At 47.0% G+C, this 25,413-nt stretch overlaps 1 protein-coding gene across 5 annotated transcripts in view; it reads right to left on the reverse strand.

The window, feature by feature from the left end:
• The window catches only part of FANCM (FA complementation group M), a 47,700-nt gene that overhangs the window by 2,182 nt on the left and 20,105 nt on the right, over positions 1 to 25,413 (reverse strand). For 2 of the 5 annotated variants that reach the window (XR_014946203.1, XM_015865898.3), the window contains exons 7-21: positions 25,214 to 25,342; positions 24,619 to 24,720; positions 23,643 to 23,830; positions 22,616 to 22,822; positions 20,192 to 20,423; positions 16,694 to 16,851; positions 15,973 to 16,125; positions 7,209 to 9,114; positions 6,469 to 6,545; positions 6,298 to 6,366; positions 5,232 to 5,369; positions 4,181 to 4,337; positions 3,376 to 3,482; positions 1,382 to 1,912; positions 9 to 366 (exon numbers count right to left, since the gene is read on the reverse strand). Coding sequence is in view for 3 of the 5 variants with exons in the window: in XM_015865898.3 (XP_015721384.2) it covers positions 9 to 366; positions 1,382 to 1,912; positions 3,376 to 3,482; positions 4,181 to 4,337; positions 5,232 to 5,369; positions 6,298 to 6,366; positions 6,469 to 6,545; positions 7,209 to 9,114; positions 15,973 to 16,125; positions 16,694 to 16,851; positions 20,192 to 20,423; positions 22,616 to 22,822; positions 23,643 to 23,830; positions 24,619 to 24,720; positions 25,214 to 25,342 (4,512 nt within the window). In the remaining 2 variants the exon portion in view is untranslated. Of the gene's footprint in view, positions 1 to 8; positions 367 to 1,381; positions 1,913 to 3,038; positions 3,231 to 3,375; positions 3,483 to 4,180; positions 4,338 to 5,231; positions 5,370 to 6,297; positions 6,402 to 6,468; positions 6,546 to 7,208; positions 9,115 to 14,518; positions 14,651 to 15,972; positions 16,126 to 16,693; positions 16,852 to 20,191; positions 20,424 to 22,615; positions 22,823 to 23,642; positions 23,831 to 24,618; positions 24,721 to 25,213; positions 25,343 to 25,413 lie in introns of those variants that run through there. The other 3 variants (XM_085547872.1, XR_014946204.1, XM_085547873.1) reach the window with 3 other exon arrangements.

Genomic DNA, 25,413 nt, shown 5'->3' on the forward strand with positions numbered 1-25,413 from the left:
GCACCCACCTGGTTTGGTCCTGTCCTTCTCCACGATGACACACACCCTCTCAAACATGCTGTGCAGGCGCTGCAGGCGCTGGGTGACTTTATTCCTGTTCGCAGAGCTCAGCAGCTCCGACAGGAACCTCCTTTCCACCGCCATGCGGTTACTGACAACGTAATCGCTGCTGCCCAGCGAGCAGACCTGAACCTTCACCCCATGGACGGCCTTCAGGGAGGAGATGACGTCTGCGCCAGAGGAGATCTCGCGGCTGTCCACCAGGACACACAGCGCCGTGTCGTTGACCAGCGGAGCTGGAGGGGCCTTGGTGGGACCCGCAGCATTGGCAGCAGTGTCCTTCACTGAGCGCTGCAGCTGTAAGGGCTGCAAACCAACAGCACGTCTGAGACATGGCAGCAGTGTAAGTGCACAGCAGGAATGCCGGCTGACAATGCAGTTTCCAATAGCGGTGCTTAACAGACACACTGCACTACAGAGTTTGGGAAAACCCCATTAATAGGAGCTTTTAAAAGGCATTATTGATACTGCAACTCACAAACATAATTTAATCCCCTATAAACAAATCTCCTGAGTCAGCTGAGCACCCAGTTGTGGAGCAGCAAGTGTGACAAAGCACACAGCATTCACTGCCACTGGAAGGTTCAGCAACAGCTGAGTAATGTAAGAGACTGAGGTGCAGCATGAAGCCGTAAGGGCAGGGAATACAACCCCTGTTGGAAGGCTGCTTCCATTTAGGAACCACAGCATGGCCTGGGTTGAAAAGGCCCACAGTGCTCATCCAGCTCCAACCCCCTGCTGTGTGCAGGGTCACCAACCAGCAGCCCAGGCTGCCCAGAGCCACATCCAGCCTGGCCTTGAATGCCTGCAGGGATGGGGCATCCACAGCCTCCTTGGGCAACCTGCTCCAGTGCGTCACCACCCTCTGGGTGAAAAACTTCCTCCTAAGATCCAACCTAAACCTCCCCTGTCTCAGTTTCAAACCATTCCCCCTTGTCCTATCACTGCCACCCTCACAGCAGCCATTCCCCCTCCTGTTTATACACTCCCTTCAAGTACTGTGAACAAGTGAACAAGTATGTTAAAACTGCAAAACCAAATTGTTTGTTATCTCTCTGCTACTGGAAACAGACCCATATTCCTCATGGCTGTCAGACTCAAGAGCAGCTGATCCCAAACTTCCAGACTAAGTGCTCAGACACCCTGCAAGCAGCACAGCTCCCTGTGGCAGCACCAGGGCTGCTATCACAGAGCAGTGTGGGCAGAACCACCCCCCTCACCAGTAGCTGCTGTGCTGCCAGCCCTCACAGAGCAGCAGGGCAGGCTGCCCCTGCAGCACAGCACGAGGCAGGGAGAGGTCACTGCCAGCACCCACACCCACCTCGGCAGGAGCATGGAGAGCCGCCTTCCCTGCGCTGGATTGAGGCCCCGGGTGGAAGTCCAGCATTTCAGATACAGCCGCCTTCAAGCCCAGCAGCGTCCCACTCTTACTGTCTGCAGACTGATGGCCACGGCTGTCCCCAGCCATTCTCTTATGTGGCACAGAAGAGACTGAAGGCAGTGATGTGAGCAGCTCAGGGTTGTCCTGTTCTGCCCTGGAGTGTGTTGCCGTGCCCTTCTCGTTGCTCACACTCGTTTCCTCCCCACTGGAGTCACTGAGGACAATAATCCGGGATGGTTTCTTCTGCACCGGCGCTGGGCGGTTCTGTTCCATCTTGGCCCCATGTAGTTTTTTCCTCCGCCGAGTGAGGTACCGCCGTCCTGCACCACCAAAACTCTCATCATTCAGGAGCTCAAAGTTGACACACACCTCCTCCTCCTCCTCACTCCATTCACTCTTTCTGCACGTCTCCTCCTCCCCCTCCACAACACAGAAGCTGTCTTCTGCGTAGGTCTCGTCTTGCTCCGGGACCTGCAGGGGGATGAAAAACAAACCTGGTGAGAGGGAAGCAATGCAATGACTTTGCTCTTCCTCTTGGTCCACCTTTGCTTATCAACCCGACTCACACTCGGAGCTTCTCACACATCCACATACGAGTTCATCGGTTGAGGTTGGACGTTAGGAGCTGTTTATTCTCTGGAGGAGCAGCGCTGCAGTGTCACAGCTGCCCAGGAGTGGTGGGTCACCATCCCAGGGCTGCTCCAGAAGATGGAGATGCAGCTCTGCAGGACGTGGGCAGTGCGCAGGGTGGGGTTGGACCCACCTGGTCATCTTGGAGGCCTTTCCCAGCCTTCATGATTCTATGATTTATCACCAGGAAGCTTTCAGGGAGTATTAGTTGCAAGCAAGGCTCACTAGCTAAGAATAGCACCAAATAGCACCAAAGAGATTCATGGTGCAGGTAGGAGCGTTGTGCTGCTGCACAGGGCTGCGGGTGAATGCCACAGCAGCACACCCAGGACATGCTGGGTTTGCAGGAAAACCAGGCAGGCTGTGCACACAGCACCACTGCACAACATCAGCTCTGCACAAACACACTATGCTTGCTGACAGAAACACTTTGTGGTGCCTTCATGATATTAAAAATGAAATGCAAGTTCAGGCTTTGCATCTTCAGTTGCACCCTGCCTCTGTGTGAATGAAGCTGGTGAGGGGTCTGGAGCACAGGCCATATGAGGAGTGGCTGAGGGAGCTGGGATTGTTCAGCCTGGAGAAGAGGAGGCTCAGGGGAGACCTTATTGCTCTCTATAACTTCCTGAAGGGGGGTTGTAGGAGCTGGGGTTTGGCCTCTTCTCTCGTGTAGACAGTGATAGAACTAGAGGGAATGGTTTCAAGCTGCGCCAGGGGAGATTCAGGCTGGACATTAGGAAATATTACTTCTCAGAAAGGGTAGTTAGGCATTGGAATGCACTGCCCAGGGAGGTGGTGGAGTCACCGACCGTGGGAGTGTTCAAGAAACGTTAGGATGTGGTGTTGAGGAATATGATTTAGCCAGGACGTATTGGGAATGGTTGGACTGGATGATCTGCTGGGTCTTTTCCAACCTTGATAATTCTGTGATTCTGTGATTCCTGGGAGGTGCCGGAGGAGGACAGAGGGAGCAGAGAGGGCAGGTAAGCTGGAGGACCTGAAGGAATCTCCCGAGCCCTCCGTGGGTCAGCAGTGACAACCACAACTACACTGGGATGCAGGCAGAGCACCAGGCTGCTTTTGCTCCACACTGCTGACAGCCTCATTGCAGCCAATGGAACCTGCGTGCTTCCATCACAGAACTGCTGCATGCTTTCAACTTGAAAATCAAAACGTCAAAAACCTGTTAGAACTTACTATATAGCAACAATAGGCTGCAAACAACTCCTCAGGGTAGGACTGGGACTGAAACGCTGTCACACGTAACCAAACCCCACACAGACAGCAGCAGTTTGGTCCCATACCTGTGAGAAAATCTCAGTGCTGTCAAACTCCCGATGCACCATCTTGTATCTGCTCCCCAGCGCTGGGCTGCGCACGGACTTCAGGTAAACGCCTCTCATCTCCGAGTCTGAATTAAACACATCACAGCACTATTAAGGATACGTTTTTTCTTTCATTCTTATGAAACCCCATTTTCCTTGAGCCATTCCTTACAGCCTCCTACCTCTGGAGTCCTCCACACCCCCAAGAAGATCCCCCTGAGCTCAGCAGTGCGCCCAGCCTGCCCTGCAGGAGAGCGGCCTGAGTGAGAGGGACGTGTCCCTGCATACAGCAGGGGTTGGAACTACGTGGTCTTAAAGGTCCCTTCCAACCCAAACCATTCGGTTCTAGGATTTCTGAGATTTCAGTGGAGGAGGAAAATCCTCAACAACGTCTGGGAATCTCTTGAATGGCAACAGGACCATTCCAGCATGCAAACGTCGCAGGGGGAGACAAGGTTTAGAACCACAGGGGGAAATTCTGCTTGTATTTGCTCACGGTGTTACACGAGGGGTTGGCTGGCTCACAGTCAGAGAACTCCAGCCTCAAAACACCTATTTTCTACATTGTACAAAGCAACTGCACAGCAGATTCCTGTGAAGATTTACTCCATAAGAAACCCACAAGAACACAAGCAGCAAAGGTACAGAGATGGAGAGCACCTCATCTACCACAGCTGAGGATGTTCCTGCTTACAGCTGGCACACAGCAAGTGGCTGAGGGCTGCACCTCTCACACTGCACCACCTGTATCACCTCCCTTCATCAGCCACACAGCACCACTCACCATTTAACACTTGGGTGACCTCTGCGTCGTCATTCAGGAACTGAGCGATTGAGGAGCTCAGCTCCTTGTCTGTGTCTTCAGTTTCATCCGAGGAAACACAGCTCTCATCCTGCTGGGACAGCTCCGCTTCTTCATCTAAGAACTGTCTTGCTGCATCCTGAGAAAGAAAAGAAACCCCAAAAAGATTTTCAGTGAGATGAATCCATTACTGCTACAATGAACTGACATTACAGGAGGCCTCCCATTAAATGCTTTCATGTGCTGAGAACATCAGCCAAAAGGAGAATCCGTCCCAAGGGAACACGGTGGGGAGAACGCAGCACTCAGGGCAATAAATAACATACCAGTGCCCAGGGAGTGCTGAAGGGTGAAGCTGGACTGCAAAGTGCTGGCCAAGCACGTGCACTGTGCCCTGCTGCTTGCACCTGGTTAATGCTGCAAGGAGGGGGAATGGCTGGGAGGAAAGTCTCCATAAAGAGATCTATCTTTAAAACAAAGTGGCACCAGGGGAGGTTCAGGTACTACAAAGCACTGCTCTATGGTGAGGTGTGCAGGCACTGGGACAGCTTGCTGGGAGGCTGGTGCTGCACTGCCAGGCATGTTGGAGAGGCGTTAGGACAGTGCCATCCATGGTCAGCCCTGCAGCACAGCACTGGACATGGTAGGAGCCTTCCAGCCCAACTGCTCTCATTCTCAGGCCATAATATACATAGACACACAAACTCTAGACTGAATGACTCTTAAACCAGTACTTGAGCCATCTTCCATTTTCATGTTTTTTTAAACCTGAATGCACACACATTAGGGTTTGTTTTCTTATTCTCCCAATTTGAGCACAAAGTTAAATCTCACTAGTTGTCTCTTTGTTTGGTAACACATGCTGCTCAAAAGAGGCATTTCTCTGGGCTAGATCTTGTGCTGCAAACACAAATACATTTATATTTGTACATACATGCAAGACAAAGCAAAGCAGCTAAACGCACTGCAAGCTGAATGCCAGCTGCTCCCGTTGTGTGCTTCAGCCCACTCAGAGGGACAAGGGATGTCATACCTTATGTGTGATGCTGCTCCTGACCTTCGGACGTTTCACACCCCTGGGCTGAGCCGTGGTGCCCACTGCTGAGCAGCCCCTGCAGCTCCTGTCTGGGATCTTCTGAAAATCCACGCTGTCATCACTGGACACGTCAGACTGGAGGAGATTCACAAACAATTCAGTAAATAAAGACTAAAGCAGGACACCCTTCAGTCACAGTCATTCAACATCTGGCACTTCCTAAGCAACACCAGATTATTGTAATTGATGACACATGTCAAAACGATGCTAATTGTTCTGCAAAAACTGGGCCTTTCAGAACAGAACAGAAAAACACATCATTTGGGATGAAAAAAAACTGATTAAATGTGGTGTGAACATTGGTTTGATTTCAGATTTCACAGAAGGGATATTTACTGCCTTTCACAAAGCTCAGCTCTCACACCTGCACCAATAATCCTTTCCCACACAGCTACAGTCATCGGAGGAGACTCTATGGGAGAACTAAAGGAAGGAAGCCCTCCAGGCTGAGGGAGCTGGGCTTGTTAGGCCTGGAGAAAAGAAGGCTGTAGGGTGACCTCATTGCAGCCTGCCAGGACCTAAAGGGAGCCTACAGACAGGAGAGGAGTCAACTCTTGTATATGGTAGATACCAGCACGACAAGGGGAAATGGATTGAAGTTGAAGGAGGGAGGATTTAGGTTGGATGTCAGGGGGAAGTTCTTTACTGTGAGAGCGGTGAGGTGCTGGAACAGCTGCCCAGAGAGGCTGTGGATGCCCCGTCCATCCCTGGAGGTGTTCAAGGCCAGGTTGGATGGGGCCCTGGGCAGCCTGGGCTGGTATCAATGTGGAGGTTGGTGGCCCTGCCTGTGGTGGGGGGTTGGAGCTTCCTGATCCTTGAGGTCACTTCCAACCTGGGCCTTTCTGTGATTCTGTGAAGGAATAAAGGGATTCTAATGTGCCCTTGGGCAGAACATATGTTCAATGTCACTTTCCTACTGACTGCAAGTGGGACGAACACTTACAAACACACTCCATGACTGAGTTTGCCTTATTTCCCTCCTTCAGCACAAATCCCCACTCACCACAGCCCGTGGGTGTCGGCGTTTCCTGACAGCACGGACTGGTGATTCACAGTCACTGTCATTCACAACCTGTGCAGACAGAAAGAAGTTATTGCAGAGCGGAGCTTTGTTCTGACGTTGGATGCATCCCGTCATTTTGCTTCTCTTCATCTTTTCCCCTTTAAGACTCACATCAGGAGACTTCAAAACATTGTTTCTCCTATTTTTCCTCTGGAAAACAATCTCTTCTTCACTTTCACTGCTGGTTCCTACAGAAAAAGCAGTAAGCAACAATGGTAAGGAAACGTATTGTTCAGAGTGCAATGTTGCAACCATTGAACAGCCAACCTCCATCTCTCTCATAATAAGGAGATTGCTTATTGATCTGTGCAGCAATCTGTTCCCTTCAGCCCTTTTAATCCAAATGAATACTCTCCAGTGGAGATGTACAATAAATCCCACTTTCCTGGAGAGGAAATGATTTCCCCAGGCAGTACAGACACACAGAAAGGGAGGAGGAAAATGAAACGGGAGTTGGGACACGTGGAGAAGCCGCCCTAAGAAGGTGAGTCCAAGTGTCAGAATTCTGGAGGCATTCTGTATCAGGTACAGCTTTGGATGCGCTGGAACAAAACCAGAACTCACCCAACAGTTCTCTCTAATCACGTTTCAGACAACTGCAGCCTCTCTGACTCTCCGCAGAGGACTCCTTATGATTAAATACATGAACGTGATAAAGGGAGAGAATTGGTTCTGCAAGAGGTGCCTGAGAGGAGGAGAGAGCTCCAAGGTCCCAAAGGCCAACCACACCTCCATCACACCCACTGACCACATCCCTCAGTGCCACATCCCCAGGGTTTTTGGAGTCTGACAGATGTTGGATTCAGCAGTACTTGTTAAACATGAAGGTAACGGTACCCTGAATTCCCTACCTTCTGCAGGAAACACACATGAAGTATGAAGGTTGGTGCCTTCCAGGTTCTCAGTTCTTCTTCCAGTGGGATCAAGCGCATCCAAGGCTGAACTCCTAAAGCTCTTTCTCTGTGAGTTTGCATTCTCTTTATCCATAGGACGAACCTCTGGAACTTCCTCCGTGACAGCAGAGAACACGTTCTTACGAATCCTTTTGGTAGCTTCAGCACTGTTCACCTTTCTGCCCGTTGGGGTAGGAGGTGAAGGAGGTGAGGCTCCCTGTGGCCCCCGTCCCGTCCTGCCCCCTGTTGTCCCCCCGGGCACTGCTGTGTCCCTCACGTTTCTGCTCTGCTGAAGCCGTGGTGTGGAAACATTTCTTCCCTCCAGATCTCTGCAATCCCATTTTGGTGATGTCTGAATCCTGCAGCCATCATTCAGAGATTTTCTATTGGCGGTGAGCTGAACACCCGCACGACTCCCCGAGGCACTGTTTAACTCGGGGGCATTCATGGCATCCATGTCTTCAGTGATTTCCTCCTCACACTCTTCAATGGAAAACCCCAGATCGAAGTTAACAGAAAACAGCTCCTGGGAATAGTCACAGAGGTCACTGGTGTGCAGGGCCTGCTCAGTCGCACTGCCATGGCCCCACGCTCCCCTGGGTGCTGTTTCCCCCCGTGCTGCCCCTTCCCTGCAGGCTGTGTCCCCATGTGGGCAGCCCGGCCCTGAGGGCAGCAGCTTTGGGTCTGGCCCTGCAGTGTGTCTGCCTGAACCCGACCTGAGCAAAGGCTCCACGTTCACAGACGTCATTTCATCATTTGCTTCATAGACATGTTCATCTTCAAACAGATGTATACTCTTCTCTTCATCAACAGTCACATCTTTCTTGTTCGGCTCTAAATCTCCTTGAACAAAGTGTTTATTTGAAGGGTTATTTGTGTTATTTGCTCCGAATCCCTCCTTGCCCAGCAGACTGTGGAAGCTGCCACCCCATGGAGGCCTCTCCTTGGCTCCACCAGCAGCTGCTGGCGAAGACGATGCAGGTTTTGAAAGGCAGGGATTATCAGAAGCACTCGGGTCAGCAGTGACCTCCAGCTCTGGACTTTCAGCAGGCAGCAGAGAGTGAGAGACTTCTAAGGAAGAGGGAAAGTCTTTGTCTGGCAGTTGCCCTGAATAACTCCTGCAGGACAGCTTTGGAAGAGGGCACAGTGTTTCCTCATGTCTCAACAGCTTTTCAGAATCTTCAAGTTCACTGACAGGGGGAGGAGAACGTGCTAACAGCCTCTTCACACGGGAAAATGCTGCTTCTAGCCTGGAAAGCTCCTCAGAGGAGCTCATAGGAACAAAGGAATCCACGTGTGATTCTGGGAGGTAAAATAAGTCAGAGGACACAGGCGATTTCTCAGCTGTGAAGCTGTTGTAGCCCAGATCTCTGTGGTTCGGCTCCACTGAACTGCAGCACTTATCTAACAACCTGAGATCCTCTACTGCTGCACTTTCATGAGTTACAGGACTTCCACCATCGTCACATAAGTCATTAAATTCATTTAAGTCAAACGTCACCTTCTCTATTTCCTCCTCCTTTTGGCTGCCCAGGTCAGCACTCTCCACTGGAGTGAACCTTCCTGTTGAGAAGGGCTCTGAAGCTTCGGTGTCTGTAGGCAACTCAGGCTCCTCCAAATCCAGCCCAGTTGTTGTTCTGGGAGTCTTTGTGTTCGTTGTTTTAAATATAGAGAAGAATTCCCTCTCATGGTCACCGATATCAGGTACAAACGTCCTTTTTGTGCGTGCCATGTCTCTTTTAGACAAGCGAGTCTTCTGAGCTAACATGGAACTGGTTGTGGAAGGATGGCTTTTATTCCTTAGACCATGAACGTCTTCAATGCGTAGGTGAGGCTGAAGCTCCAGGTCATAGCTGCAGTCTCCCTGGTGAAAAACAGGGTGTAGTACGTACCGTAAGTGCAAAAAGGCCCGCAAGGATTTGTCATGAGAATATTGAAAACAAGGGACAAAAACAACCCAGGGGTTTTCAGAAAGGTAAAAAAAAAGAAAAAACAAAAGAGGAAATGCTTTGCGTTTAAGGTCACAGCTCTCAAAGAAAATGCCTCACTGCAATTCATGCTTGAGTCGTCAAACCCGAAAAAAATAAGGTCCTTGAAACTCCTGAAACCCACTCATAGTCCCGAGATAACGTTATTAGAGAGGTTCTGCTTCAGCTTGTGCCGGCCACTGCTCAAACTCCAGCATCTCCCCATAACATCCATTATCCCTCCACCCTTCACCCCTCACCCTTGACCATCTGGTCATCCCTTCCCAAGACAGGGAAGAAACTGGACTTGCTGATCTCAAAGGTCGTTTCCAACATGAGTGTATGATTCTACTAAACAACAGAGCCAGATCTTCCCCAGCCAGTCTGCCTGCAGCTAAGCTGACTTCTGCTGTCAGGCTCCTTGTGGGAGCCATCATGGGAAAGAAGGCTGAAAAATACTCTGAAAATCATTCCATCCATCCCACTGCACGAGGCAGAAAGTCCCACCTACATTTAGTGCTGCCTGCCTCCTCCAGGAGTGTTCCTGGGAACTGCCCGGGGCTGAGATTCCAGGCTGCCTTCCATGCCTATGGGAACAGCTTACACCCCAACTCAGCTTTGGATACGCTCTGGCTGCAGTAGATAAGGCAGACTATCCAGTATGAAGAGTTCATTGCTCAACTATTAATAATAATAGTGATAATAAATATCTATCATTTTAGATTTGAATACGAACTTTGCAAGCAGGCCACAGAAAGGATAATAAGCAGAATGAATAAGGAAGAATCAGTGCATGGACTGTTTTGAGGTCAGGGGCACAGCTGGCTACAAATCCTGTTTACTGCAATGACATCTGTGCCTCAGAGATGAAGTATGTCATCTCCATAAGGTCAGAACAGCAGAATGGAGGAGCAGGGGGAAGGGGCTCCAATGCTGGGGCCATGAAATACCCACTCCATTCGCCACAACAAAAGATGGTTCTCAGTTGCCACACACTCACTGCCTGTGTTTAGCCCATCTGTTACAAATAAGTATATCCAAAGAAACTAAAAGCCAGGATTCCTCACAGAGAGCATGTAAAGGAGATCCTTGGACTACACACATTGACTCATAAGAAGTCTTACTGCCAAAGCAGAACAGAAAACAATGAGTACAAACAGGGGTGAGTTCCAAATGATTGTTTATGGCCAAAACAGAGACACAGGATAGGGAAGTTTTCATCTATTAACAAAGAAGAGCAGTAACAAACAACAGCCAATAAAACCTGGTCAAACAAACCTTGCACACGTCCTCAGAGATCGTGCATTTGGCTGCCAAGGTAACAGTGCTGACAGTGTATGTCCAGGTGTGTGTAAGTAATGACTGAATGTGGCACATGGCTTTGACTGAAGTATCTAACCATTGTAGGAATACAACAGATATAAAAGGGATTAAAGACTGATAGGCTGTAATTACTGCTTGGAATATAACGGATATTTGAACACACACATTGAGGTGTGGTTAAACTTCCTCAGAGGTTGGAAAAGATCCCCAAGATCCTCAGTCCCAACCCCAACCCATCCCACTATGCCCAATGACCTCAGTGCCACATCCCCATGGCTCCAGGAATGGTGACCCCTCACCCCCCAGCTCCCTGGGCAGCTGTGACACTGCAGCACTGCTCTATGGGAGAAGAAATGTTTGTCAGTATCCAACCTGAGCCTCCCCTGGCACTACCTGAGGCCATCACCTCTCATCCCCGCTGCTCCCCATAGGCTGTGTGCTTCAGGCCCCTCACAGCTCTATTGTCCTTCTTTGGAAGACTTCTGGATAACAGAGGAATCAGTTCTCCTCCAGCCACTTTCACGCCTACTAAAAGAGCTTCTCCTGATGCTCTGGAGGAAGAAATGCTGCCCAAAATGCTTTGGGGATGTTCAAGTTCACTATACTCAGCCAGAGACCCTTAACATGACCCATAGTTGATTCACTGCAGAAGCCTAATGACATAAAAACCACTTTGCCCTGCAGCAGCTGTGCTCTTTCTCTTGCTGACAACAATTACCAATGGATCTAGCAGTTCCAACACTGCCATGCTTTCAGGCAGCTCCTTTGGAACCAATCCTCCACCAGCTCCCTCTTACTGTCCCCACAAACACATCCTCACACCAAGTCACTGCCACGTCCCACAGCTCCAGCCCCGGCTAATCAGAGCAGCTGGGAATTCCTTACAGGGCACCACCTGCTCCTCTTCATTGGCAGCTGCTTATCTGCTTATACTAACATTACTGGCACATAGCTCTGTTAGAGCATCAGGCTGTGCACCAAGAACACACTTTAAAAGACTTATTAGTAAAATCAGGCTTCTGCAGCCTAACAGCCATCAGTAGGTGTCATCAAAGAGGCAGAGCAGATATTCCAGAACAACAAAGTGTCAGAAAACAAACAAACCTAAGGTTTAGCATCTGCTTCTTTCACAAGACTTTCAGTACAGAAGTGGCAGCTAGTTGCATTAGAGGCGTGTGATGGTAGTGCAGACTGCCCCGTTATTTGACATCACAGGTTATTACAGCTGACATTTGCCCTTTCTCAGCCCGGGATGTCCCTGCACCAGGTGGGGTAGAACACACAGGGAGCCATGGCTCAGTGGGCACGGTGGTGACAGCTCTATGGTTGGACTTGGTGATCGCAGTGCTCCTCTCCAGCCTTAACCAATCCGTGACTCCACAATGACCTGAACACCACTATTTAATTTCTACAGAAACACAGAGAGAAACTTGCTCCTGTATTTCCATACCCCTCAATATATGGATAGCACCTTCAGTGATGTCTGGCGTAGAGGAGCGCCTACAAGAGGCACCAGAGGACTGACACCCTGGGAACGATTAGTGGAGAAGAGCTTTGCCACATCAGTCTTCTGTATCAGCTTAAGGAACGACCAACCAGTTATTTACCTACATATCCTCTAGCTTAGGGAAGAGCACGCAGCTACTTAAATGCACAGACCTAAATGCAGAATTCCACTGCAGCTCCCTCCCAGAATCTGATCAAATCACACAATGGAACCAAACAGCACAAACCAACAGCAGCCAGAACCTACACACCAAGGGCTCTGGGATGTGCTCCAGTCCCACACTGACAGAGGGAGGGACAACAGGAGTGCAAACATTAACAACAGAAGCTGGGAAACAGCAGGCAGAGGCATGCAATGGTGTTATGGATATCGCGAGATGGAATGCACACAAAGCTGCTCTTGCCTGCAGGTTTAAGGCTGCCAACCCTCTATCGCATGTTTTACATGTTCCTTGGTTTCCCTATGGTACGACATGATATCTAGAAAACTGAGAATGCTTAAATTAGTTGGAAAAAAGTCCTTCTGGCTGATATGCCTGACTCTGGCCAAGACTTCCATGCAGCACTGTACAGGATCAAGGAGTCAGCAGTGAGCACAGCAGGGACATCACCTCAAATCAGCACAGCCAAACCCTTCCAGGTGCCACACAGTTCCCAGCCCCGTTCATTGCCCTTTCACATGGCTGACACCCCAAAATCTTTTGCCTAATCACTTTCCTGTTCTCACTGTGAGCATAAAACCCCATAGGAGCGTTCAACACAAAGCACCTGCAATTAAAGGTTGGAACCATCTAAACAAGGTCTTAATTATAGTTTGAGCTCAAAATTATCTGGCAGTAAGATCAGAAGGATTGATATGGCACAAATAAACTGTTTTAATTGGGGAGCCGAGATTTTGGGTCTCTCTAGTTCTGCCTGGCAGCCTCACTGCCTAAGGACAAAGCAAAGCTCCTTCCCACTCACACCATGAAGCACTGCTTTTCCTGCTTGTTTCTCTGCAGTGAATGAGCAGGGACACTTCTGCATGCATCTTGTTGAGAACCCCAAGAGAAAGTATTTGTTTTATCTGCTCACTGCAGTCCAAGCCAGGTTTGGAGCCCAGCTATTACAGGATTTTAGTGGCAGTTCTGACCTCATCCCCTAAATGCCATCTCTCGAGGTGTTTGGTACCAGAGAGAACCCGAGGGAGAAAGAAAGAATCCTTCAAACAGGAGACTTTGGTCTTTCTCTTCTCTTTCTAAGGAGAGTCTTTGTTCAGACCGAAACTTCCAAGTTCAGCCCTCAGTGGGAAATGGATCCTGGCAGTGGTACTCCAGCATTTGACAGCATTAGGACTGTCCAAGAGTCATTAACAATTGTCTGCCCCCAGAAAATAAGAATGCTTTTGCACATCAGATTCCTGCTGCATCTCCTCGGGAACTGGGGCAGATGACATCCCAGCAGAAGTGATTACTTTGCCCTGACCATGTCCAGAGGTACAGCTTAATTCCCAAAAATGCTGAAAAGCTATTATTATTTTGCATGAGGACAGCTCCATTTGTTCCCATGTTACAGGACAATCCCTGCTTGTAGTCGATAGAAAATCCAGGTCCATCTGCCTTGTTGCTGCAGTAATAAAGGCAGGCAGGTATTAAAGGCTTTTCTGCAGGGATGGGTATGTTGCAGGGCTCTTATTTGGAAACCATTCTTCATCCCCTCTCCAATGCGCCTACTCTTCCACTACACTATTAAAAGCATATGACTGTAACACAATCATAATTATTTCACACATTTTCACTTCTTTCATTTAAAAATATGTAAGTCTCTGAATCTTTTTAAAGGTAATGTAAAACACGGCGGCATTGGAGGCTTCTTGGAAGCATTAATTGGATGAGTACAAGGAAAAGAAAACTCTCAGTGCTGATACAGTCTGGGCTGCGTTTAGTCCCATAAACATCTCCATACCCCAGGGCTGGCTCGTATGAAGCTGTTACTGATCTCTGAACGAGATCCTTCCCAAGAAATAATTATGTCCATTAGAAACTCGCAGAACATTTGTTATTCAGGGGAAACAACGCTTCGCCTGGTTTTGTATTTTCACCCCAAGTAAGAAAATAACGTATAGAACTGTGGCTTGAAGCTCCGTCACAGCTATTTAAGGAAGCAGCTCTGACTGTACTCGGCGTTATCCCTCGGCTATTAAGAACTGCAAGTTAACGTCAGACAGATTAGCAACGATATATTTGGCTATGGAATATTTATGGTATGAACATGGGTGCACTGTAACTGCAGAGCCTGCAAAAGCTCCTGAAGCTCTGCTAGAACGTTATGGCTTCCACCCACTCACCATCAGACCAGACCAACATCGGAGGTAGATTTTCTTACAGGCTGAGCTTCTGTTCAAGTTTAACTTCCCAGAGCTGTGACATCCCTTTATCCATCCCCACCACCCAACAAAAGCATGGCCTACAATTCCAAAACACGCTCACATACCAAAGCAAGGAGTGAAAATCACCACCTGCTGCAGAAACAGCCTTAGCCAAGAATGCTCAGCTCCAAAGTCGTCTAGAAAATAGAGCTGGAATTCAGAGTAACCCATCTGTGTGCTTACACTGAGCACACACCACGTAGCTGCAGCTGCACTGCCCTGGCACAGCACACCAACACAGCAGGCACTGAGTGCAGCCCGGTCTCCATGCCTTCAGCAAGCACAGGGTCCCACTGTGAAACAGAACAGGACTCTAAACAAGGTTTGAATCAAATCCAGCAGAAGGGCATGATTTAAAACCTCACAATCTTCCCAGAGTTAAGCAGTACAGAAGCAGAAAGGTGCACAGGGCTTATCACCAGTGATTTATCTCTGGACTTCCTTCAGCTCTCTCTGTACCCTGAAGTTGTCTCTCTCGCACAGTGTGTTCTTAACCCAAACTTAGGAGCACAGACCCTAAAAGAAATTAAGACTGCCATTGTTCTGTGATGGAGAAGCTTATCTTAGCTCTAAAAATCTATTTACAACTTGCCATTAATATACTTTCCTAGCAAAGAGCACAACTACAATGTCTCTATTCTCTTCCTTGATTAGATTAGTAATTCAGTAAACTCCAGCAGCTTAGCAACAGCTTCTGATGACCTAGAAAACTTCAACACAGTAAAAAGCAATATGAGTAAAGAATATGGAAGAAAAAAATAACATAATGAACAACTGAAAACTTCAGGTACTCTCCATCTACAAGCACTGTTGTGTACATATGTGCCTTTCATTATACACAGAGATACAGGCTATATATAAAAGTTAACAAACAAAACTGTCATCTCCCAAATGGTTTTCATCTACATTTGTTGACTACTCTCCTCTTATCCTTTAATTCTTAGGTTTTTAATTGAAGCTTTTACAGAAAACAAAAAGCCTCAAAACACACTTGTCTTAAAACATGGAAATCACTTTTATGTGATGCGTTTAATGTACAAACATGATTTACTTCAGCCTGAAGCAGAGGAGGCTCAGGGGGTCTCCTCAGTGCCCATACATAGCTACAGCCAGGCTCTTGTCAGTGGTGCCCAGTGCCAGGAAAAGAGGCGATGGGCACAGCCTGGAGCACAATATGCTCCCTCTGAATATCAGGAGGTATTTCAGCGCTGTGCAGGTGACAGCAAGCTGGCACAGCAGGTCTCCCTTTGGAGATGTGGCCTCTGGCTGTGCCCTGTGCAGAGCTCTGGGTGACTCTGCTGGGGCAAGGTGAGACCAGAGGGATCTTTAGCTTTAACTATTCTATGATTCTGTGATGTTACAAAGCTCTTTCCAATTCCCATTACATCCTGCATTAGTGCTAGCATTGCTGGCACTCCAGGTGACCTTTTTGGTGACCACGCAGAATGAGAGCTCATTATTCAAGTATCCTCACTGTGTATTACATAGACGTGCATGTTTTTGAATGTAAACACCTTACCTGTTCTTGTCTCATCACTTCTATCATTTCCATAACACTGATAAAGTGGTAGCAGCGCTCAGAGTGCTCAACCATACTTGTAGGAAAAGGACGATTCTGCCAAATACTCCACTCAGACAAGGACAGTTTATGAGCCGCCTCCTCTTCAGGTTTCTGCAGTTTAAGATCAACAAGGAGATTTTAGTCAAGAGATTGTTTAGCAAATCCAGTGCCTCCTTCTCTGTCAAGGACAATAACTACTGCAAACAACACAGGAAACAATCCAAATATTATCACAAATGCTGAAGTCTGGTGTGGGAAATTAAAAAGTCCCAGGCTTTGTGTTGCCAGAGCTGCTCACAATGTACAGGCTGCTTTCAGCAGGGAAATGACACAGTAATTCCTGTTCTCTTGCCTGAATGAAAGACAGCTTGTACAACTTCAATCTTCCATCAGTAACAGTCGCACCGTTATATAAACATGGGAATGAAAACCTGTCGTACAATGCATCCTGCTAGAATGTCTTTGAAGCAGAAGGGAACTTTCTGGATACTGGGTGACTTTTTCCCCCTGTTTTTAATAGGCTCATTTCAAACATCTAATTCCTAAATTCTTATCTTCAAAAACCTAAAAGAAATTCCCCACATTGCATTTTTAAGACAGGCATCCTTCGGACTCTTTGTTACTCAGTGCTTCTGTTAGGCCAAGCGTCAAAAAAGCATTACACAGAGGTTGAACTCACTGATGTTTCATCCAGGTTCTCTAAGGTCTCAAAGCGAGTGCGAGGCAGTATTGGCTCCTTCACTCCATCACTTTCTTTAAGTCTGTACAGCCTGTCCCATATTTCAAATTCCCCAGGTGACAGAGACCAGTTCCCATGGCAGTGCATTTCCTTTGGATCTGAAAGGGGAGAAAATGCTGTAAGGAAAGCAATACATAGAAGGAAAAAGAAAACACTCTGTATAGCACCAGTCAAAAGAAGATCCCTCCTTTTTGCCATGAGCAAAATCAAATACAGAGAATCTGCTGTCAGAAACAAAGCATCAAAACAGACATTTGTATGTGTTGTAATTATGGCCCCATCCATGGATTGTTTTGGGAAAGGCCTCCTATAAAGTAACACTGACAGATACAAGTAGAGAGACATTCATTCAAACACCAACTGGCCTCGAAGTCTGTATAGCAAACAGGGAAAGCATCTGGCTTGAATTGGTAAATGTAATTCTCCGTGATTTCTAAATGTAATTGCAGGGACAAACTGCAATTAAGCTGTGGGGAAAGTGCTGTACCTTGTTTGTGTGAGTTACTCTTGGAATACTGGAAAGTAACATTACTTGTTATGACAAAAATATTTGTTAGTCATTTCTCAAGTGGATCTCTTTTCTGCTTTAAACCATTCAGGGCATGTAGATGAGCAAGAGAACAGAAACAAAAGTATTATGAAAATCTCCCAGGAAGAAGCAAAGGGCTTGTAGTTGTGTACACACTCATAACACCAACTGGGAAGTATGGGGCATCTGTGAGCATCAGTGCCAGGTGAAAGCCAAGTTAGTGCTTGTGTTGCAGCTGACTGAAGACAAGGCCCTGGTGCAGGGTTAAAAAACTAAACAAACAACCCCAGAAGATTATTATTGCTGCCAGAATATTTTTGACCCAAGCCTAGGAGATGTTCAGAGACCCAATTCAGGGAGGAATAGAGACAAAACGTAGGAAACAGAAATCAAGAAACACTTATCAGAAGAGCCTGTCTCACAGCTCCTGTTATTTATAAGAACAGCTAAGTGTTAGGTTTGCTTGAGCAGTAACTACCCAGCACCCACACATCAAGACAGTATGTCAGTCTTTTGAATCAGTGTGGAGCTCTGGACATCCCTGCCTGGGAAAGGAATAAAGGAGAGGCCAGGAAGAGTCCCATCTGGAGCCTAATGCCCTCGGCCAGCCCAGAGGGACTTCCACTGCCTTGCTTCAAACATGTCTTCAAGAAGTAAGAGAGCTGCCTGGAACCAAGGAGACACTACAAACAGCAAGTTGCTAGATGGGAAACAGCAGACATCAGCAAAAACCTCAGGCAAACAGATCCGATTTGGGACAGTTCTGGCTGCTCTTGAAGACAGTTATCAAAACAGTGCAGCAGAACCTTCTGTAGAAGTTCAGGTGATGAACATGCCATCCAGACACATTAAAGGAAACAATGGGAACAACAGATGACTTCAGTTTTCCTGTTACAGATCCAGAGGACAACTCGTTCTGACAAAGCATGAGGATCCTGTGATACCATCTGCCAAAGCAACGCACAGGGATCCTACTGTCCAAGGTTACATAGGCATGAAGGCCTCCAATAGCTTGCAACATTCAGTAACAGCTACTTTCCAAAGCTCTGTGCCCAGTAATCGAGTTATTGCGTTTCTGTTCCTATCAGAACAAACTTTCAGGCAATACAATGTACTCTGTACCTAACAAAACACAACAGGTCTCTGTGAGAGAGGAGAATGGAAGAGAATCCCCTCGGCTTGCAGAGAGCAAAGATTAATGCCTGACTTACAGGCTGCTCAGCTCTTCTCCAGAAACAATTCCATACAGCATGGAGAAATGCCCAGCGTCTGACCTGAACACCTGAACATCTCAGGCTAAGGCAGGAAAGCAAGAGCTGGAATTCAGTTGTCTTCTCCTATAAGGTGTAATTGCTGTCATACAGGGAAGGAACATGGAGCAGACTGAAGGTTTGCCACAGACAAATCTGAACACCAGATGAACCCCAAGAACAAGTGAAGGATCAAGAGCAAGGAAGGATAAATGAGAACATACGCAGCTTGTTCTTCCACCTTCAGCTTTCCAGCGTGGAAGGGAGAACTTGGATGAGAATGGGAAAATGTACAAATTGAAGAACATTCTCTTTGCTTTGAGATTTGCCTTGAATATTGTTTAAATTGGCAGCAGGCAGTGCTTCACGCAGTAATGAAGGGGACCGGAACACAAAGCTGGTGCTCAATATGAAGAAAGAATCAGTAATTTACACGCTTGTAGCACTTGTTTGCAAGACAGGCAGTCAATGCCATCCATCCTCAGCCAGGGACAGCTCGCCGCCCACACCAAGTACTTCAGTTGTGGCTGCTGCTAACCTACTTTGCACAAAAGGAACCTGGTAATTGTTGCAGCCTGCCCAGTGCTATTCCCTCAGCAGGAAACAGGCTCAGCCAATTATCTGCTCTGTGCACCTTGTGCCTCTTGGTCCTATTTTCTAGAACAGACGGACAGATTTTCTACAATGATTAATTCCACATTCTGCTCTGCTCTTTGTTCTTACAAGTTGTATCTTTTTATGCCACCGCTGCTTTTCCTTACTGGGTGCTGCCTGGGTCGTGTGCAAAGCCCAGATAAGCACGTCTTACAGAGGCATGGAAAAAAGTGATCAGGAGGAGCATCAGAGCTGTGCCATGGCCATGTCTGCAGCACAGACAGACCCACAGACAGGTTATGCTGAGGATGGTATGTACAGACTGATTTACTGATCCTAATCCTTCTCCTTCACATTTGTCCCAAAAAAGATGCTGAAATGGGAACTGTTCTGCAGCCAAAGAGGAAAGTGATAATTTCTGCATGATTTTGTAGCTTGCTTCCCCATATCTGTGCTCAGGCTTCTTGATAATAAGAAATTCTGCATTCAGAAGAGCTTAAAAACCACTAACCTTTAAGTCTAACTACTTGGATATTGATTCTATATATAATATATTCCATATATATATATATATATATATATATACACACACATATATATATCCAAGAATTTAAAGCTTCTCAAACCTTTCAGGAGCTTCTTCCTTCAAAGCATTTGCTGCTGGTCTTGAAAATACCAAAAGCACTTAATAAAAGAGATTGTGAATGATTTCCAAGTATTTGTAACATTTGGCTTTTTCATCCTACCCTATAATCTTTTTCCCTGTCAGCGAACATTTCCCTTTTTAAAACTTATCTTTCTCCAAAAGAGCTCTATGGAGAAGGATGAAACAAAGGTCTGACCTGAAGGACAGACATTTAAAGACAGAGCTGTGATGTGAGGATGTCAAAGGAAAAGAAGGCAGCGTCAGAGCAGAATAACGCAGCTGAAAGGTGACAGCTGCCAGAAGGGCACTTCTGCTAGAGACCCAAACTTGTGTGAGCAGGCACTTTTGATACGCTGTAAGATAACAACATGATATAGCAGCTTGCAGAGTGCTTACAGAAAACAACATAATCCTCTTACCAGTGACAGAGGAGAAGAGAGCAGATTTATGGTGGAGAGAACTAGGTCTCCCTCTGGAAAGCTTTCTTGAATCGGTTGGTTCGTATTTTTCAGCAGTAATAAACATTCGGTGCAACTCTGGATTTATGCCTTCTGGAATCATCCGCGGGCTGTGCTGGTAAAAGTGAAGCATTTTGTTTCCTGAAATAGCTTTCTGGATGCTCCTTTTGTTGGACTGGCTTTGGTTGTAAGTCTGCAAGAGAAAGGAAAAGTCTCATGCTGCTGAAATGAACAGGGCTTGATCAAAAGCAAAACAACACCTGAGTGTCTGTGGGATCTTCCACTGAATAGCAGGGGTTGGAAGGGCTCTGCAGATCACCTGTCCCAGCCCCCTGCCACAGCAGGTTGCACACAAGGACATCATCTCTTTGTGCCTATGCAGGACATGCAAAGCAAACGGAGTAAAAAGCCTAAGAGGTACCAAAGAACAGGGACTGTCCTTTAAATTGCAGACGTGCCCTAAAACTCCTTAATGCAAATAAGACCAAATAGAAACACAACACGCAGCTTTTCACATTCTATCAGTCAGGCAGAAGCAGGCACAACGCTTGCAAGAAACACAGCCCTTGCCTGGAGGAATCTGCAATCTGCAATAGATACAGGGATGATGTAAATTGGATTACATCAGAATGAAAGGAGGTCAAGCAAATTAAGGTATAAAGTTACTAGTTAATATCATACGTGCTTCAAGTCCTTTTATTACACTTCCTTTCATTGTGCAACAGAGAAACCAAGATGAGAACGGAGAAACTGAGGCATGAATCCAGTCCCCACAGCACACCTTGTGCCCTAACACACAGAGCAACGTCCTTGTGACAGCTGAAGTTGGAAACCAGGGCTCCAAGGGATGGACACAGGAGATGCTCCCTGAATAAAGCTGGAAGGCATTAATGGCGAGCTCCATTAAACTGCCCACAGACACTGTTACATGCTGGGATCCCAGCACAGGTTAGAAAAGTCATTTTATGGAACGAAATTGGAATGAGATTTTTGAATAACACAGAACTCCATAGAAATGCAACTGCTTAAAGAAAGCATCAAGGAATGTAAGGGACTATCTCAATATCCCATTAGAGTGGAACCTTCAGTCTTCATAAGCAGCATAAGAAAACATCTCTTTACAAATACCATTCACCTCCATTTTAAATTCTCTTCCCTTCAAATAAGCTTTTTTCCCCCCCAGACAGGGTTCTTTTGACCAGTTAAATTCCAGCTACCTACAAATTTAAATCAGAGGCACAACGTTGATAGGAATAAATCAAATATTAGTAAGACTCTGAAACTTGGGGTTTGCAATTAGCTTACACAGGTCTCAAAGCTTACAGTCATGAAACCCAACCCAACTGAGAACCAGCCTAGCAAGTAAACAAAACCAAACCCAACAAAATCCATTTTCAGCCCGAACAGTGATAGAGCCTACAAACGCCCAGCATTCAAGATGATGTTGCAAGATGAAAACGTGAAAATGCAGCTTCATATTACGCTGCAACCAACCCAACCAAAGAGAGTCCCAGGGACTGCCAGGCTTCCTCTCACCTAAGCACTACTGTGTCATCTTGGGTCCTAAGCTTGCAGTCGTACAGCTGTGGGCTGACCCTGCTCAGCCCACTGGTACAGCTGAAGATCAGTTCCCAGCTCCCAGCTTAGCTCTCCCCGGTACATTTGTTTCCCAAGGGGCAGCCAGCACTCAGAGGAGATTAATTGTGCTCAGAGTTGAGTGCTGAGATTCAGGAATTTAGCAAAAGTAGATTTCCACTTAAGCTGATCTCTTCAGACCTCATACGCAAGCTGCTGCCACTAAGCACTGCTCTGAGAGCACGGTGCGTCAGCAGCTCAGAGCGAGGCACTTCCAGCCCCAGCTCTCAGCATTGCATTCCCATCTCCTCCATGGTCTGTTCTGTAACCTTGGCAAAAAAAACACCCTGTGCTTTCTGCATCCCAGTTCATCATTTACAAACTAAGCACTTTTCACAACAAAGGCTTAGAATCACACAATCATTAACGTTGGGGAACAGCTCCAAAATCCCCTCACCCAACCACAGCCCACCCCACCATGCCCAGTGCCCACGTCCCTCAGTGCCACAACCCCACGGCTCTGGACACCTCCAGGGATGGTGAACCCAGCACCCACTGGACAACATGCCTCAGAGCATTGCCACTCTTATAGATGACATATTTGTCCTAATATCCAAAATGAAGGTCGAAGTTCTTAGCACCAAGAAAGCACACACATTTTCTGACATACACTGTAGGCTACGATAGCTGCCAGCACGGTCAAACAAGACATTGCTGAGAGCACTCCCATGTACCCCAGCTTCTAAGACAAGCACTGCATTTCAACCCCAAGGCCCCTCATGTCTCGCAGTGATGGAGGCTCACACCCACCCGCTCCTCGCGCCCCTCAGCAAGGATGACGACGACCCGGCCCTGCCGCTGCCGCCCCGTGCGGCCCATGCGCTGCACCAGCCGGATTGGGCTCTTCTGGGCATCAAAGCAGACGATGAGATCGACTTCCCCAATGTCCAAACCTTCTTCTCCGACACATGTCGACACCAGGGTGTTGTAGCCACCCTCACGAAAGCGTTTTACCACCTGAAGAAAAGAATGGATTTAACGGATTAGCCTGAAAGCCCCCAGTACAAACTTCTTCTCTGTTTAGCCAGATTTTTAACTAGAAAGAAATTCATATTTTAAACTACAAAACTCAGTCAGTCTTTGCAAATGTGTCGATTCCTTCACTGTGATCAGACACCACACTCTAATACTGTCAGTGCTGTCCTTCAGTTCTAAAACAAAGGGTATAAGAACACCTTACTATGACTGCAACCACTGTATTTTTCCAAAATTGATCTTCCCAGCTTTACAATTATTTCTTTTTAAACTCTGCTACATCAAAACTTAAGGATTTATCTTATTTCCATATCTAGGAGGGAAAAAATCCCCAGAGCAAGCAAGTATTTATGTTTAATTATAGAATCACAGAATGGCCTGGGTTGCAAAGACCCACAGTGCTCATCCAGCCCCAACCCCCTGCTGTGTGCAGGGTCACCAACCAGCAGCCCAGGCTGCCCAGAGCCACATCCAGCCTGGCCTTGAATGCCTGCAGGGATGGGGCATCCACAGCCTCCTTGGGCAACCTGTGCCAGTGCGTCACCACCCTCTGGGGGAAAAACTTCCTCCTAACATCCAACCTCAACCTCCCTTGTCTCAGTTCCAAACCATTCCCCCTTGTCTTATCACTGCCCACCTTGTAAACAGCCATTTACATTCTGTTGATTGAGTGTAGTTTTGGATAATCTGGAAGCAACTGAACCACCTAGGAATGTATCAATGATACTTGAAGTCTCAGTCACCACTACACAATCCATATTAATCATATTTATACAATCAATATTCCTTTTCAGCTGTTTACCTCAAGCTGCTCCTTCTGGGTGAAGCCCTTCGTGCTCTTTCCCGTGGAGTGCCCAACAAAAGTCATCACTCTGACAACTGGGCTGAACCGGGACAGCATTTCTGCAATTTCCTGCACGCTATCCCGAAACGAAGAGAAGATCATCACCCTGGTGCTCACGGATGGGCTCCCGGACCTGGTTTGATCTTCTAATTAAAAAAAGACAGAAGAGTGTTTCACTGAAGAGTCCAGAGCAAAGTAAGCTGGGCACAGCAGTGAACAGCAGAGCAGTGAACAGCAGAGCAGCACTAGACCAGCATGGTGCAGTGCAAGGGATGTGTAACAGCTGGCTGTGACTTACTGCCCCAAGTCACATCTGCCTCTACTGCAGAAGAACCCCACGACAGTAGAAAGGTTCAGAACCTTCCCTTGCTCCCCCATTCTGTAGCTTCCGAATGTTCTGCCATCACAATCCATTGTATCTCCCAGCTCAATGGCAAAGATAACCATTACTTCAAAGCAAAGGTAAAAAGACATGCACCTGTATTGGGTTTCTTAGCAAGGCACCTTTAACCAAAACAATATTCTTAATGCTACACAGAGACAAAACGTGTCTTCTAGACACTGCACTTTTTAATACTTTATTTTGAAACACATACGGGTACCTCCTAGAGCACAGTGTCAGCAGTAGGACAACAGCAGCATCTTTCCTACTGTGTCACAGTCAAAGCTGTCTCTCTTCAAGAACTTTAACCACATTTCAATACTCTATTTGAGTTCATCAAATTTCTCATGAATATCCATCAACAGACCAGGTAATTCACATTGAAACACAATCTAGAGCACAGTACTGCAGCCAATTCATTTATTTAGCACAGTATCCACCAGCACACCCTGCCTACAAGAAATACCCAAGCAAATGCAATCAGCAGCTCTTCTGTTCACTGTCAACACCTTCAACCGTTCACTCCTTTTCCTTTGAGCTGTCAGTACTTACCAGAACCGCCCTTCCTCCGGGACTCAAAGTGCTCTATCACTATTTCCTCCAATTTCTTTAATTTCGGATGACTGTAAATAAACTCCTTTTTACTTTCAGACACTGAAAAAAAAAGACATGAAGCAATTAGAGATAGAAATGAAACTGCCACAACTATAAAGGTTCAGTGAAGTTCATTCCGTCCTGTTGCAGTTCTCCAGTATCAGGCACACAGACGCATGATGCCTACACTCACTGCATTCACCTGAACAAAAACTGTACTGAACTACTTACAGAAACGTGTTTGTTAAATCCAGTTCCTTAAAGCTGTTGTTGTGTCACAGTCACACTCCAAGAGGCATACAGTCAAATACCAATATATTAACCTTTTATTTTAAATGAAATTAAAAACTTCAAACACGGAACTCATTAGTTAAACCCACCAAGAGATGGGAAACACCAGGAGGAGTCTGGGGAAAGTGATCTCAAATAAAGAACGCCATAGCCAGGTGTATCAGAATGCAGAGCTTCCTGCACCCACAAACTGTGCAGAAACACTCAGGGTTTCTTTCAAACAGAAAGTCAATATCCTGCCCCTAAAAGGGGAAATACTGACCTGATCTACTCTTGTGAGGATTTCCATTTGCTGAAGTCTGACACACGTCTGAAAACATGTCTGCCAGCTGCTGGTACAGCCTCATGAAGTCCTCATTGCGACCAAGTTCGTTCTTTGTGCGAGTTAATCCTGTGTAAATAAGTTAAAACACCTCAGCATTCAGTCTCCAGAGCAAACCTCACCTTTGCAGTCCAACAGGT

Source organism: Coturnix japonica, chromosome 5 (assembly GCF_054131305.1).
Source record: "Coturnix japonica strain WE chromosome 5, WE-NBRP24, whole genome shotgun sequence".
Lineage (NCBI taxonomy): Eukaryota > Metazoa > Chordata > Aves > Galliformes > Phasianidae > Coturnix > Coturnix japonica.